Consider the following 15092-nt stretch of genomic DNA (forward strand, 5'->3'; position numbering starts at 1 on the left):
TGCTGAAACTGGATATATTGTATATTTTTTTCGCCGCTGACTGCAAAAATGCCTGTTACATGCTCTGCTTGTTCCAAACCCGTGGACGGAAAGTGTTTGACTTGTTCTCGTTGCAAAAGTAGCTACCACTTTGGAAAGAGCTGTTCTGCTATCACGAAAAATGCTTTTTCAAAAATGTCGACTGCTAAGCGTGAAACCTGGACATGCCCATCATGCGAATCCAGTGCAAGCAATCACTCAGACTCGGATGATAGTGGCGTTTCTTTTGGTCATGAATTCTCTGCAGTTAACAGCAAACTTGACCAACTGAGAGTTACGGTTGAAGCTCTCACAACTAAAGTGGAGGAACTGCTCCAATTTAAGGCAACAGGTGAAAAGATGGCTGAAACCGTCACTGAAATCCAAACGTCAATTGAGTTCCTTTCTAATAAATATGACTCTGTCATGTCTACCCTAGAAGCGAACCAAGCTGAGTTAACCCAGCTACATGCCCGAGTGGAATCACTTTCTGAGACTGTTGTCGCTCAAGCTGAGCTGCTGGATCAATCAAGGTGCGCAGTTAATGATCTTGAACAGTACAGCAGGCGATGCAACTTTGAAATACATGGCCTCCCAACCAACCCTAATGAGAATTTGGTTTCTTTCATGGGCGATCTAGCTCAGACACTAGAGTTTCCAGAATTTGAAGCGAATACAGTCGCTTCAATACACAGACTGCCGAAAAAGGACAGTTCGTCTCCCCCTATCCTTGTTCAGATGCGTGACGTGGCGTCTAAAGAAGTATGGCTTGCTCTACGGAAAAAGCTTCGCGATTTACCTACGGATGAGTCTCACCCTCGGCTGTATTTCAACGAAAATTTGACACGGACAAACAAGGAGCTTTTCCGATTGGCCAGGTCTAAGGGAAAAGAAAAGCAGTACAAATTTGTTTGGACACGTAACGGCAAAGTTCTGGCCAAGAAATCAGAAGAAGTCAAGACTGTTATCCGCATTGAGAAGATGTCTGACCTGGATAAGATCTGCTGAGCATGGGTGATCTCGAATTCCTTGCATGTACAACATTTTCCGAAGTAACAAAATTTTTCACAAGTGATGCACAACCTGCTTTTTGCGCGACGCACGTTAATATCCGCAGTATCCGAAAGCACTGGGATGAATTCATGGCACTAACTTCACCTTCTCGTTCAACATTTGACGTATTTGTACTGACGGAAATCAATATTTCAGCCGATATTTTCAATCAGTATGCAATACCAGGTTACCAAGCAATTTCCTGTACCCGACCTGCTAGAAAAGGGGGTGGCGTCGCAGTTTTTGTGAGAGACAGTTGGACTGTCACAGAGCTAAATTCTGACTTCCAGCAAGCAGAAGTAGTAGCATTGCGTTTGAGCACGCCAGCTCTCTCTCTGATACTCTTTTCAGTATACCGACCCCCCTGCTTCAATGGCAGGCTCTTTTTGGCCGAACTTGACAACGCCCTCTCAGCCCACTCGCATGAAGATTATATCTGTGTTATAGGCGATGTTAACATAGATACCTTCCGCCCTTCTAGGGCTCTGGTCTCAGATTATCTTGATCTGTTATCAAAATGGGGACTGCAACCAACTATCCAGAAAGCTACGCGAGAAGAATTTCTGTCAGGGCAACTTGTCGTCTCTTGCATCGACCACATAAATATAAGAGCTTCGAATTGTGCCCTACAATCTGCTATCGTCGAAACAAAGCCGTCAGACCACTACTTTGTCTGTTGTTCTTTAGCCCGGAAATCGAACCCTCCAACAGCAGATAGCGGTAAAAAAAAAATTTCCATCTGCGATCCCAAAATCTTTTACCGACTGGCATCGGAATACGATTGGGAAGTGTTCTTGGAAAACGTGCCCCCGAAAGACATTTATGATAAGCTTGTTGAGCTATTACAAGAGTTTAAGAAAGCGGCTACTCGCGTGGTTGAAATCAGGCAGCGCAATAAAGAAAACTCATGGATGACCTTAAATATACTATCAGCTATAAAAGAAAAAGATTTGCTCTGGGCCCAGTCGAAAAGGGCACCTGCATCTATCCTGCTACGGTCCAAGTTTAAGGTTGCAAGAAATAAAGTAAACGCAATGATTCGTCAGGCTAAAAGAGTACATTTTCGTAACAAGTTCAAGAATGCAGGCTCTGATACTAGAAAAACGTGGTCTTTGATTAACAATCTACGAGGTGTCAAAAGGCGTGGCAATGATGGCAAAGATTTTGTGTCATATTTCGGCACTGATGAAGAAAAAATAGCTAATGAATTCAACAGGTTCTTCTCGCAAGTTTCGGGCAGTGCGCAACAGAATCCCTTATTTTGTACTCTGAAGAACAGCACAGTTGAGTCTGCACACCTACCTTTGCTAAGTGAGGATGACCTCTGTTCAATTATTTTTGGTCTTAAACGCAATAGATCTGTGGGAATAGATGGCATTTCAGTTGATGATTTGCGAACCTTGTTCGACATACTTAAAGGCGTGTTGCTGTCGCTGTTCAACAGCATTATCTCAAGCGGCATGATCCCGGTGAACATGAAAGCCACTATAGTTACCCCAATTCACAAAGGTGGTGCACGTAATAGGTATGAGAATTATCGTCCTATTTCAGTCTTGCCCTGTCTGACTCAAATATTAGAAAAACATCTGCTGTTTACAATGACAAGTTTTTTAGATAAGCACAAAATCCTGTCACCGTGTCAATATGGTTTTCTACAAGGTAAAGGGACGGAAATGCTTTTGGAGGATTTTTCTGACATGTTAAATCGATCTTTTGAACGTAACCAAGTGGTGTGTGCACTGTTTCTGGATGTCAGCAAGGCTTTTGACAGCGTGTGTCACAGTGTGTTATTGTGTAAACTGTCCAAGTTAGGCTTCCGTGGAATGTTTCTTTCGCTTTTGGAAAATTTTTTACTGCAGAGAACGCAATATATCTCCATTGGCCGGGCAAAGAGCGCTTCTTTGTTAATTAAAGCTGGCGTCCCGCAAGGTTCTATAATTAGTCCCCTGTTATTTAACGTCTACGTGAATGACCTTTCAAACTTTGTTCCTGTAGGCCTGTACCAGTACGCTGACGATACTGTACTTGTAACCCAGTCACCGAACTACTCTGACTCAATTTCTTCTCTTCAAGCTGCAGCAATAATTTCTATGGACTGGTTCTCAAACAACCTAATTAAAGTTAACAGCTCTAAGACTCAGCTTATATGCTTTCACAGCCCGATGAAGAAGGTAGATTTAAACCATCACCTTTTCTTGCACGGATCTGATTGTTCCCAATGTCAATGTGTACCCTTGAGCTATACAAATACAGTGAAATACCTAGGATTATACTTTGACAGTGCTCTTTCATGGAATGATCACTTGTCCCACGTTTGTAAAAAGCTCCGAACCGTCTCCTGTGTGCTTTACAACATCAGGTACTACATGCCGCTTTCAATACGCAAAGTTATCGTAAACGCCCTTGGTTATAGCATACTGCGCTATGGCATAACGATTTATGGTCACTGTGCAGTTCGCTGGAAGTGCAGGATTAATTCTCTCCTACGATCTCTATTAAAAAATATCGGCTATGATTTAGGCCTTCCCTCCAATTCTGATCTCTTTAAGGTATTTTCTCTACCAGATTTTGATCGCCTTTTGATGGAAACGATCGTCCTGAAACATTTTTGGCTTAGTGACTATAAGATTCCGTATGTTCCCACACGGTCTCTTCGACCGAAGGAACCTTTTTGTATTCCCCGACGGTCTACAAGATATGGAAGGCGTTTAAGAGATTATTACGTTCCCTTTCACTTTAACAGGTTACCTCCAAGTGTTTGCCGGGCAAAAACTAAATACAAAATAAAAAAGATGCTGCGATACATTAATTAGAGGGTTTACGACATCATGCATGTGCTTTACCACCTGTCAAGTAAATCTTGTGATTTCATTGGTTACTGCTGTATTTATTGCACTGATCTGAGGTATTGTCATGCCACTTTGGTTTTTCTTCCTTGCGATTTAATCTGATGAGGATTTTTTTTTTCCTTCATGTAACATGAGTCTTGTGTCTATTTTGTTCTCACCGTCATACTAATTTGATGTCCGTTATTTTGAATGTGTTTTTTTTTTTGCCTGTGTGTATGTCTGCGCGGTTCCGCTGCCTGTCGGGCTCTGCCGCTCAAGCCCTATGAGGCTTTGGCAGGCCGGATTTCTGTACATTTTTTTAAATATTTGGCGCAATAAAGTATTATTATTATTATTATTATTATTATTATTATTATTATTATTATTATTATTAGTATGGGTGACCAAAGTTATGGACAGTTCTCCTGGGGCCCAAACTTCTGCACTGTATTTGCGCCTTGTTAATATGGAAACTCGATGTCTGGGCAACGGACATAGTGTAAATGCACTGAGCCCTTTAGGACCCGTGTATTTTTGTCCTCTTAATATGGACAGCGATGAGAACAAAATGCCGAGTGTGTCTACCAATGTTCTGCCTCTTATATTTAGAGTGCAGAAGAACAGTGAAAGGCACTACGAATGTGCAATTGCAGTGCTAATAGCCTTTGTGTATGTGCATATGTGTGTGTGTGTGTTTTCTCATGCTTTATACAGTGGCAGTAGCATGTAGACATATAAAAATGGTGACAATCTGGTATTATGTGGAGTTGGGAAAAAAATTCAGCAAAGACACTTAAGAATGCTTACGTATGGGAATGTGAAAGCATTATGGTCTCTGTGTGCATTGACACCCACCCACACGCACATATAACATCACATGGAACTCTATATAATGAATGGTTCCATGACAGTTTTGATAAGAAAATTGGTTTTTAAGGAAAGGAAATGGAACTGTCTCACATCTCGGTGGATACCTCAGCCTTGCCTAAAGGGAAGGGGTAAAGAGTCTGGGAAAGCATGCATTTGAAGGTGCACATGTCTGTCGACTAGCACATGTAAGCTATATGCTACCAGAAATCATATGACACCACCTGGAACGCTGTACGGCAAATGGTTGCATCACAGTTTTGGTACGATTGTTGTCGGGACACGGAGGTCGGCCAGTAGCGAGTTTATATAGATGAGCAACATGTATAGGATTATCTGAAGTGGCAGTGCTCGGCTTGCTTTATGCATCATTCAGCCACTTGATGATGATGTCACCCTATTTTTCTTGCAATAGCTGGGATTTTCTGCACCATCTGCGAATACTACATCGATGCGCACACATGCACACACACCCGGGTTGCTGGCTTTTCTCGTAGTAGGAATAGTAATGTTTTCACATTAAAAATCTGTCTAGCTCAGAGTGCACACAATACCATCTAACCGTGATGCTGCTCCGAGGCAAAAGCGAAGGTTCCCTGCAGTTATTCATTGCAGTAAAGTTGGAAAGGAACGATCACTAAGTGTGCTAACATGAAATGCTTTCCATACTGCAACATGCTGTGTCAAGCAGACGTTAAAAATGAAATTACATTTTCTCCAGAGAAGCACCTGAGCCAATATAATGGATATGGCTTTAGCCAGCTGTTAAAGGAGAGGAAAGCAAGTGAAGAGGGTAATCAGTAGGCATTTACCAGTGTTAGTCGTGGTGCTACTGTATAAAGGCATCTTGTCACAGTGTCCATTGTATATCATCGTTTGCATTTGACTGGCGGCAAGATGAAAAAAACTCAAGTGCATGTTGTAGCACATCTTAAAGATTCTGATGAGTTTTAATGTTCCAGCAAGACCCCGGTCAGTGTGGCCCTGTGCACGAGTACAGTTTTTGAATATCTAGTCTGCTGGACTTATTTGTTGATATAATCACCATAAATATGGCAGATAAGTGTGGAGTGTTGATTTTCCTGCAGCTCTAAAACACATCTGCGATATACTGGATTCATCAAGCGCAGCCACTCCGCATCGCTTTTCTGTGGCATTTGCTGCTAAGGCAGCAGATAAATTGAATGGGCCAGACTGTATTGGGAACTAAGTGTGAAGCCCTGCCTCATCTTTAAGGTTGTACATTTCTGTGGGTTCTAAGTTTCTAGGATTCACTCTAGTTAAGCCAGTGCTATGCGTTGCATGTGCTAGAAGTGCTGCCGTATTTAAAAGATAGTTTGCACGGAGGAAAACACAAACTCACTGAATCTTTATTAAAACTAACGAAGATAACTGACAAGACAGGACAGACAACCTCATAGAATAGCAAGGCTGCTTTGTAGTCTATTCATTTGCACAAACAACTAGTAGATGCACTCTTTTAGGAATGCACATTCAGCACCTATTGTGCAGCTACTGTGGTTTGTAGCACAGCTTAAGCTTAAAATTAGTAGCCTAGTGACTCGGATTAAGTTATGACATTTAGCTGTCTCAGATGCGCCCAGATTGTCACAGCGTTATTTGCTGGACTAAAAGCTTTTGTAGTTATTTATACATTGGCAATAAAAATGCCTGCTTCCAAAGCAGTGTCGAGTTGAGGCTAAAATTGAACCTATCTTGAACACTGACTGCCATGCTACAAGTGTCCAGTAAGACTCTAAACTTTGAAATACATCAACTATGAAAGATAATGTGGCTTGACTAGGGCATTAAGTTGAGTGTCGTGTAATTTAGTTGAGCATGTAATTTATGGCAAAATGTTGGTATGGGCTAATTGAGTGCCGTGCGTTGTCAAGTATCTCTCTGCTCTACTTTTTGTGCTGTTTTCCTCCACAGTAGCTTATGTGCATCACAAGCAGCAAGCATTGTTGATTCCTTTATTTAAGAGTGCGCTGTGAATTCGTAATAGTCACAATATCAACTAACAGTCTTGTTAGTTGGACAATTAAACTGCGACACATAAACTGTGTGCTGGACACAGTGTGATCAGTGTGGTTTAATGTAGCCTGTAGTTGGTGAGTAACTGCTCATTAGCATTCACCCGAGCACAGCCTTACGGCTACAACAGAAAGCTATATAGCTTTCCCGGAAGCTTTGTTGCTGAAAAATTCATCCTGGTAAGGAGATGCTAATGAGTAATTACTCCCTAATTGAAATCTACTCCACACTGGCAGTGTCCCCGAAATACACCGGACTAATACTATTAGTTGATGCTTCATGAATATGTGCTTTTCAACCAGTGCCTAACTAATTAAGGTGATGAAGAGCACAAAGGTAAGAGAGCATTAATTCTGAGGGCTGCTGGATGCTCCTTGCTCCGTGTTGTCTTCCTGCGGAGGTGAATCCGGTGGGGAGGCGAGCTTGGGCAAGCTTCGGACAGCTGCAGTTTTGCGGATGGGGCCCTTGCGTGGGTCGATGATCCTCTGGTCTGGCAGGATGTTGCTGCGGGATGTGCGTCTGCTAGCATTAACGTCGTGAGTTTTGTCAACAGGGTTAACAGTGCTCCGATAACCCTGACCCAGTATAAGGGCATTTTATCTGGACAAGGGTGGCATTAATCAACATGCTTGAGATTCATGCGTGGCATTATCTTGAGTGAACTTGAGAGGCAGTATTAAGGCAATTGAACACACAAGTCGTGACCCTTTGGTAAGTGCATTCACGCCAGAGACACGTGCTAAAGACAGTGGAAAAAAGTTTTGGAATCGGCAGTGAACACGGTAGTCACTGTATGTCTGCTGCTTTGCATTACTGAACAGAATGAAACTCTGCACGTTGTTTGATGGCTATCGCCAGCTTGGATGATTTTAAAGCATTCTATGAGCTAAATCACGTAAGTAACAGTGTTGTAAAATGGGGTCTAAAACGAGCGCAGGGAAGAATGCCTAGCCATGCAAAGCAGTGATCACTTAGTGACATATTGATGAACCTGTGTATGAAGTTCTCTGAAAGGAATGTTTCTCAGTGCAAGGAATGATGTCATCACAGGTCAGTTGCTGGGTAGAGCTGAGACAGACCTTCAAAAATGGCTGTTTGAAATGCAAAAATGTCAAATGTGAGGCTGTTGACAGTGGAAAAATGCATTGTTAAATGTGTGATCACATGAAATATGTGGTTTGCACTGAAGCAAGACGCTTATCTAAGCCCCAGTAGTTAAAGAAACTTGCACAGCAGAACCATATCCTTTTGCAGCAAATGAAGTACCAATAAAATCCATTACCACAGGAAAGGCAGAGTTATTGGCAGGAACTAGTGTCCTAGCCTACTTTTCTCAATGAAAGGGAGTACACTGAAAGAAGGAAGGAAGAATTACGGTGGAAACAGAGTGGAAATACTCTATTAGGTGTATGCAACAAAGCAGCATTCCTAAATCTATGAAAGCAGTAGTCCGACACAGCATTTGCTGCCAGGGCCTTCAGGACTGAAGGCCAAAAACTGTGTTCTTCAGCGGAAGCCACCTGTTGATGCGAGCCAGGGAAAGAGCTGTGCAGGACACATGCAAGATATGTGCTCCGACATCTTGACCAACCGAAATGATACCACTCCAGGCTGATTGTGTAACACCTATTTAGCAGGGGCACTTCAAAGTTAGCACTACAGCTGGCCAGCAGCAAGTGATACTTACAGGTACTTAAGGTGCCTCGGGCACTTGCCTAACAGTGGGTTAGGATCAGCCATATCAACTATCTTAATGCGGTTTCGGAGTGATTCCAGATTGAGCATTGCATCAGTGATCTCAGTCATGTATGCCTTCCTAGTGTCATTGAACTTGTGAAATGCCTGGAACAAAATATCCACATTATTAGAACTTAGATAACAGATGCACACCAAATGCAAAGTACTTCAGGGATAGTAAATAAGAAAGTCCAGGTGTACCTTTGACTCTTGGTCCAATTTCCACTCTGTGTCTCTTATTTCATTGTACACAGCATTCCTGTCTTTCTCCAGCTGCTTCAAGTAGCGTACCAGCTGGTTCTAAATGTGAAAGAAATGAAGGCGACACCCAACGGTGATTACTCCTTCTAGCAAGCTAACTTATACCAGGGTCTCTTGATACCTTCCTAATGGCCAAGAAACTTCTGCAAAATGTAATCAGAGTGCTCTGTATGCCTCCTAGATTGATCATGTCACAGCACCGCATCGACTCAAGGGCACACCCTTTTATCAAAAGAGAGATCAACACCATTCAATACACACATATCCTCAGGGATTCTTATCATTTTCTAATACAGAACAGAGAAGCGCTATCTTGTAGAGGACATGCAAAAGCACTAAGATAGCATTAAACATGTGTCAAATTATACTTTTTATGCTTAAAAATAAATCAATAATCTGTATGGCCTAACTGTATCCCACTCTGCATTTATCGCACTAATGCTTACATCTTAACACTCGTAGCACAGAGCTTCCTCTTCAGATGCAGAGATTATTTTATGCCAGAATGGCAGCTCGTTGGTTCCTAATCAATGTTCACGCCTCTCGTGGTGACTACTTTTGTCACTGTGTGAAACTTCGGTTGAAGTTTTATGGCCAGTAAAGCTATCAAAATGACCCCTGCTTAGACTGCAGCCCCACCATCTAAAATGGCTGCACTGTACCAAAGTAACTTGCCTCTGTCAAGCTGTCCAGATCGAGATCTGCGAGATACTCTGTCAGGCCTGCATAACAAAAGTGAAAATAACTTCAAGGGAAAATAACACAATGCAACTGTCCAAAAAACACTGGTGATTTGGTGCGTGGCTACCAACTGCCCCAGTGGAACCATGATGCTGCTTTTGCACCAGCTTTCATCCATCGGCTGTAGAAATAAATGGCATAAGAACAAAGGTACAATGTGGCACAAATATTTGCTTTGTGTGAGAAGCATGGTGCTTATTAGAGACGTAGGTGAAAACAACATAAAATAAACTGCAACCTAGCAACCACTTATGCACAGTACCGATATTCACAGTAATAGTTACAGCAGGATTTTGTACCTATGTTCACGACTCCTGCAGCAAAGGTATCGATCCTGACAATTGCTATATATATATATATATATATATATATATATATATATATATATATATATATAGCATGAGCATTAGAGGGGACATGAAGCGGAGAAATTGAAGCCCTAGGTGGAACTCTAGGAGTGAAGCCGTGCCCACCGGATTGTGAGCAAACTGCCCACCGTGGAAAGTGGCAATTAATGATTGGTCGCGAGAAGCTGCCTGGGAAGAGCAACCTGGGTCGCACAATTAAGCACTACCAATGGCAGCATTTGCCATCGCAGGGCAGTGGTGCATTGCTTAACCACTGCGCCAGGAGTGGTACGAGGACTCCCAGGGTCCTATGAATGTAGAGAACGATTGATGTTGCGGCGTTAAAAGATGATGAGAACGAAGACGCCACAAATGAAAAATGAAAGAAATTAAAAAGATAGAAATTTCTATGGGAGCAATTAGTATTTTGTTGTCTATTAATCGAAAACATGTTTGTCGACTTTGCTGAGCTCATCTCAATAATGAATTATTTTTATAAATGCGCAGGTGGTGAATAGATTACATAACGCGTCGTCTAGTTGTTGTTATCCTGCTGTTGCATTCCATATTTTACCTTCTTTGTTGTTCACGCGAGCCGCTTCTGCCCTGCTCCTCAACCAATCACGCTGGTGCTCAAGTTGCTCGTTCACTTCAACCTGAGTGTAATATCGCACCTTCCATTCATCCTCTGCACAAAAATGAATAAAAGGTCAACAACCGGATGCTCAGACACATAAAGAAGTGAACAAAGTACAAATTGCATAGAGCACAACGCACTGAATCACGAACCATCGCTGACGTCGGCGCTCTGCGACTGAACTTCCAAGGATTCAACAGTCTTGCAGAGGTCATTGATACTCTGTTCCAGCATGTGTCTGTAAAGAGACCGGTGCAAAGCATCAAATACTGCTACTGTCACACTAAGGTCGAAAACATACTTCATTTTTTCCTCATTTTCAATCTCTGCCTTAAGACGCTTGATTTCAGCATCGATTTCGGGGGAAAGTCTCATCTTGAGAATGCTACACTTTAAAGGCACGGGTAGCGCGAGGACTGTTTGTTGACGAGAGCATCGTTGCCAAGGTGCTTGTTGCTAGGAAACGTTTGTGCGGTCTAATTACAAAAATAAAAACAAATGCGCAGTAATATTTAAAACTAAACATGATTTAAACTGAAAAAAATAATTTTATTTTATTGAGTGTATTACCTTTGAAATTGTAAAAACTTTGTGAAATTCATTGCAACTTTGGTGCGGAGGTTCCTTTTCGGATAATTCCCTCTCGGCGGTATGTAGCCACGTTGCGTTCGTCGTGAATTATTTGGTTAATTATTATGAATTAGTTTGTGTCGTGGTCCGATTTTAATAAATATTGAAACTTTATAGCTATATAGTCTATTTTACTTCTAAGAGGGCCGTGTTTGTACGCCTTGAAAGCAGCTACACCAACACGTGTTGTGACGGGAGCCTTCTGAATCTAGGCCTATTGCTTCTGTCCTGTCCATTCAGGTTGAACCATGGTGAACACCAAGGGTTACCGAAGAGGAACACGGTACCTCTTCGCGAGGGGCTTTAGGAAACATGGTGTGGAGCACCTGTCCACCTACCTGCGTGTCTACAAGAGAGGAGACTACGTCGACATCAAGGTGAGCACCAGTGCCGGCACCAAAGTTCCCGTCCCTTACGGCTTAATGCGTTTAGGACGGTTGTGTGGCTTGCGTTTACGCTTCCCCGTTTTGGCAGCGTTGCATTTTTGCCAGGAATTGTGTGCGTGCGCCTGACTGTGTGAAAGAAAATTGCGTTGCGTCTGATCGCGTGCGATGTTCATGGCCTAACGTCAGTGAGTTCAGCTGCAAGGCAGTGAACATGTGGGGAAATATCTTGTGTGGTGTATTCGGTTAAGGTCGAAGCTTCATGTCTTGAACTTTGCGTTGCAGGGCAATGGAGCTTTCCAAAAGGGTATGCCACACAAGTTCTACCATGGAAAGACTGGTCGGGTCTTCAACGTGACTCCCCATGCTCTTGGCGTCACTGTCAACAAGCGTGTCAGGTACGACTGATATTACGCACATTTTATTGTGTCGTAGCGAGCCCATTTATTTGTTGTGTTTGGGAATGGCCAGTGGCATGATGAGTGTTTTCGATTTGTGCAGGCATCGCGTCATTCCCAAGCGCATCAACGTGCGTATTGAGCACGTGAAACACTCAAAGTGCCGCCAGGACTTCTTGGAGAGGTCAAAGAAGAACCGCGAAATCCGTGCCGAGGCCAGGAAGCAAGGGATCAAGGTCTCCTGCAAGCGACAGGTGTGAAAATTTTAAATCACGCATGTAAATCACACACACTTCATAGCGCCATATTAGTGCTGCACTGGGTTGGGCTTAATCATGCTGGATAGATGCATAATGCGTACTTATTTTATTGGCTGGTTTCTTCATCTTGTTTTTTTTTCACCCCACTCATGCATCACATTTTTGCAGGCGCTAGCTGTTCTTAAGTGAAGAATACTAGGTTACCGTTTGTGAAATGTTAAATCATCTTCAGTGTAACATGCTGGCATATTAGCTCACAATTAAGGACCTTATACATATGTCACTTTGAACTAAACCAAACATCTTTCAGCTTGAGTGTACATGCGTTGCATGGTTGTGCTGTGGTACTCAGCATGGTGGAAATATTTTTTTTTGTCACATCTCTAAAAACTCCCAATTTTGCAACACATTGTTGGTAAGTTTGTTCACATGGGTAAAGATTGGATCTATTGCCTACAAGTTGGTATTTAAACTAACGATCTTCCCAAGGAGTATGAATACTTAAGCGACCCTTCCTGAAAGTACTGCTTTAAAAATTAAAGTGGAAGCCCCATGCACGTGGGAACATTGCGCATGCATGCACAGTGACGAGAGTGAGTGGTGTTTGTGTCAGTGAAGCGTCTCACTATTGTTGCCAAAGTGGTTGCTTGAGGGAATATGGCCCCAGGTCTGATTCTTTCTGTTATGCCCATATACACACCTCATAGGCCACTTTGTGATGTATGCGGTTGCCGTGGTGGCTCAGTGGCTTCGGGGCTCGGCTGCTGACCTGAAAGATGCGGGTTTCGATCCCGGCAGCGGTGGTCGAATTTCGATGGAGGCGAAATTCTAGAGGCCCGTGTACTGTGCAATGTCAGTGCACATTAAAGAACCGCAGGTGGTTCGAATTTCCGAAACCCACTATGGCGTCCCTCATAGCCTGAGTTGCTTTGGGACGTTAAACTCTTATAAACCTAAACCAAACTTTGTGATGTGTACCTATGTGTCTGTATTAATTTTAAACCTTGTCTACTTGGTTCCCAAAACTTGGAGCAGAGATTCTAGACCGTTATCGAGTTTTCCATGCGTGTTTCAATTCATTGTCCCCTTAATAATAATCTTATTCAGGCTGTTTCTGTTTTGTTGTCTGAATATGAGGGGGACATCCAGGTCGTTAATGGTAGTTGGAACAATGGCGGAAGAGTTGCAAAAATGCTCCCTCACTTGGTGTCAGGAGCTGCAAGCTGTAGTGCCTCCCATATGTGCTCTGGAAGCCCTCGTAGCATGGTGACCGACCGTGCCAGGGCACCGTTCTGGAAAATACTTCAGTACTTCTGTCGAGAGCTAAGTTAAATGTATTTACGAGGAGTGCTCTTAATTGGCTTGAGTGACTATTTGGGCTACATGGCAGCAGATGGCTGAACTGTGTGTTTTGTGTAGTAACGAAAATGGTGACAGGTGACAATTGGAACTTTGCAAAAAGTCATTGATAACCAACGTCTGAGGATCAATGGTTTCGCAGAAAAGCTGTAATCGGATATGACTTCAAATGAAAAGTTTTTGTTTTCTAGAACCACACTTGTAAGCATCTGGTAGCTGGAAAGTGTGTTTGTTGAGGAACTGAAAATGATGGCACAGCCAGGTAGCAGTGGAGTGCATGCTCAGTGTATGTGCAAAGATATGGCTGTATGTTTGTTGAGGCAAAACTTTATAAGGGAGTAATTACTCATTGGCATCCACCCGAGCGCAGCCATATAGACCAGGACGAATTTTAACTACAAAAGTTTCTGAGGAAGCTGTATAGCTTATAGCTTTCCTCTGTAGCCATATGGCTGCGCTCAGGTGAATGCCAATGAGCAATTGCGCCCTTATTTTAAGTTAAGTATGGCAGGTAAAAGAAGGTTGGGGATGGTTAACTAGACTAGCAGTAGTGGTGGGCTTAGACATGGGTTCGAACCCGACCGCGGTGGTTGAATTTATATGGAGGCAAAATTCTAGAGGCCCATGTACTGTGCGATGTCAGTGCACGTTAAGGAACTCTAGGTGGTCGAAATTTCGAAGCCCATCACTATGGCATCCCTCATGGCCTCAGTTGCTTTGGGATGTTAAACCCCAATAAATGAAACTGTGTTCAAAAACAAGAAAGAAATGTAGCAGCCTGAGTGCAGCATGCATGAGTATTATAATGTTCTTAGTTTTCTAAAACCAGTGTTGTTCCATGAGGTTTGTGTTTGTGTGCTTAAATTGTTTGCAAATTTGAAGATTCAGAAGCCATTTAATTTGCAGGAAAGCCAGTCTGTAATATACAGTGCAGCTTCATTTGTGCACTGCTGTGCCTGATTTTTTTTTTTTATGTGCGGTGTATAGTGATTTCTTTCTGAACACTGGTGTGACAGGTGCTTGGCAATGTATTTGCAGCCTCAAGGACCCAGGCCTGCGCATTTCGTGAAGCTGAATGGCAAGCAGGAACCAGAGTTGCTCCAGCCCATCCCTTACGAATTCATTGCCTAGACCTTCAAATAAAACCAGGTCATCTGGAATTTTATGGGCTCATTTTTAACCTTTTATATAAGTTGTATGCGTATCTCATATGCATACAAATGGTAAAATTGCACTCATAATGACTCTAGAAATTGAATGACATCACTTTCAAGCTGTTTCAACCCCTGATTTTGTAGAAAAGGGCACACACCTGCACCACTGACTTCGTAAAGAGATATCAGACATTATGGTTTCTGGAGAAACGTACCAGAAGTGCAAATCCTGCCTTGTCTTTTTGCACCCTTGAGCTATTTGAAACTGATATGAAATGCTGAATGTTCAGTTCAACCTATTTGGACACTTACGATTGAGTAGATGCCTGTCTTTGGTGTTCTCAAGCAAACAGTTCATTCTAAAAAAAATTGTTGGTGGTTT

The 15092-nt window shown here is 42.7% G+C and overlaps 2 protein-coding genes across 3 annotated transcripts; one reads left to right on the forward strand and one right to left on the reverse strand.

The window, feature by feature from the left end:
• Nucleotides 1–6120: 6120 nt before the first annotated feature.
• Nucleotides 6121–10987, reverse strand: LOC149372055 (coiled-coil domain-containing protein 169-like). Of its 2 annotated transcripts, none has more exons than XM_089566415.1 (7): nt 10828–10987; nt 10679–10764; nt 10464–10577; nt 9477–9523; nt 8742–8840; nt 8491–8645; nt 6121–7322 (listed from the first exon to the last, which is right to left on the reverse strand). In XM_089566415.1, the coding sequence occupies exons 1-7, from the start codon at nt 10899–10901 to the stop codon at nt 7151–7153; spliced, it is 747 nt and encodes a 248-aa protein (XP_089422541.1). In that variant the 5' UTR covers nt 10902–10987; the 3' UTR covers nt 6121–7150. The 2 variants fall into 2 exon arrangements, with proteins under 2 accessions (XP_089422541.1, XP_089422542.1); XM_089566416.1 differs by having other exon boundaries at nt 6121–7307; nt 10828–10986.
• A 156-nt stretch (nt 10988–11143) lies between these two features.
• On the forward strand, nt 11144–14716 carry RpL21 (ribosomal protein L21). Its single transcript, XM_089566417.1, has 5 exons — nt 11144–11175; nt 11397–11533; nt 11825–11937; nt 12041–12191; nt 14595–14716. Exons 2-5 carry the CDS (start codon nt 11405–11407, stop codon nt 14685–14687), a joined length of 486 nt encoding a protein of 161 aa, XP_089422543.1. The 5' UTR covers nt 11144–11175; nt 11397–11404; the 3' UTR covers nt 14688–14716.
• Nucleotides 14717–15092: the final 376 nt, after the last annotated feature.

Source organism: Amblyomma mixtum, chromosome 1 (genome assembly GCF_055824585.1).
Source record: "Amblyomma mixtum isolate Tamu chromosome 1, ASM5582458v1, whole genome shotgun sequence".
Taxonomy (NCBI): Eukaryota; Metazoa; Arthropoda; class Arachnida; order Ixodida; family Ixodidae; genus Amblyomma; species Amblyomma mixtum.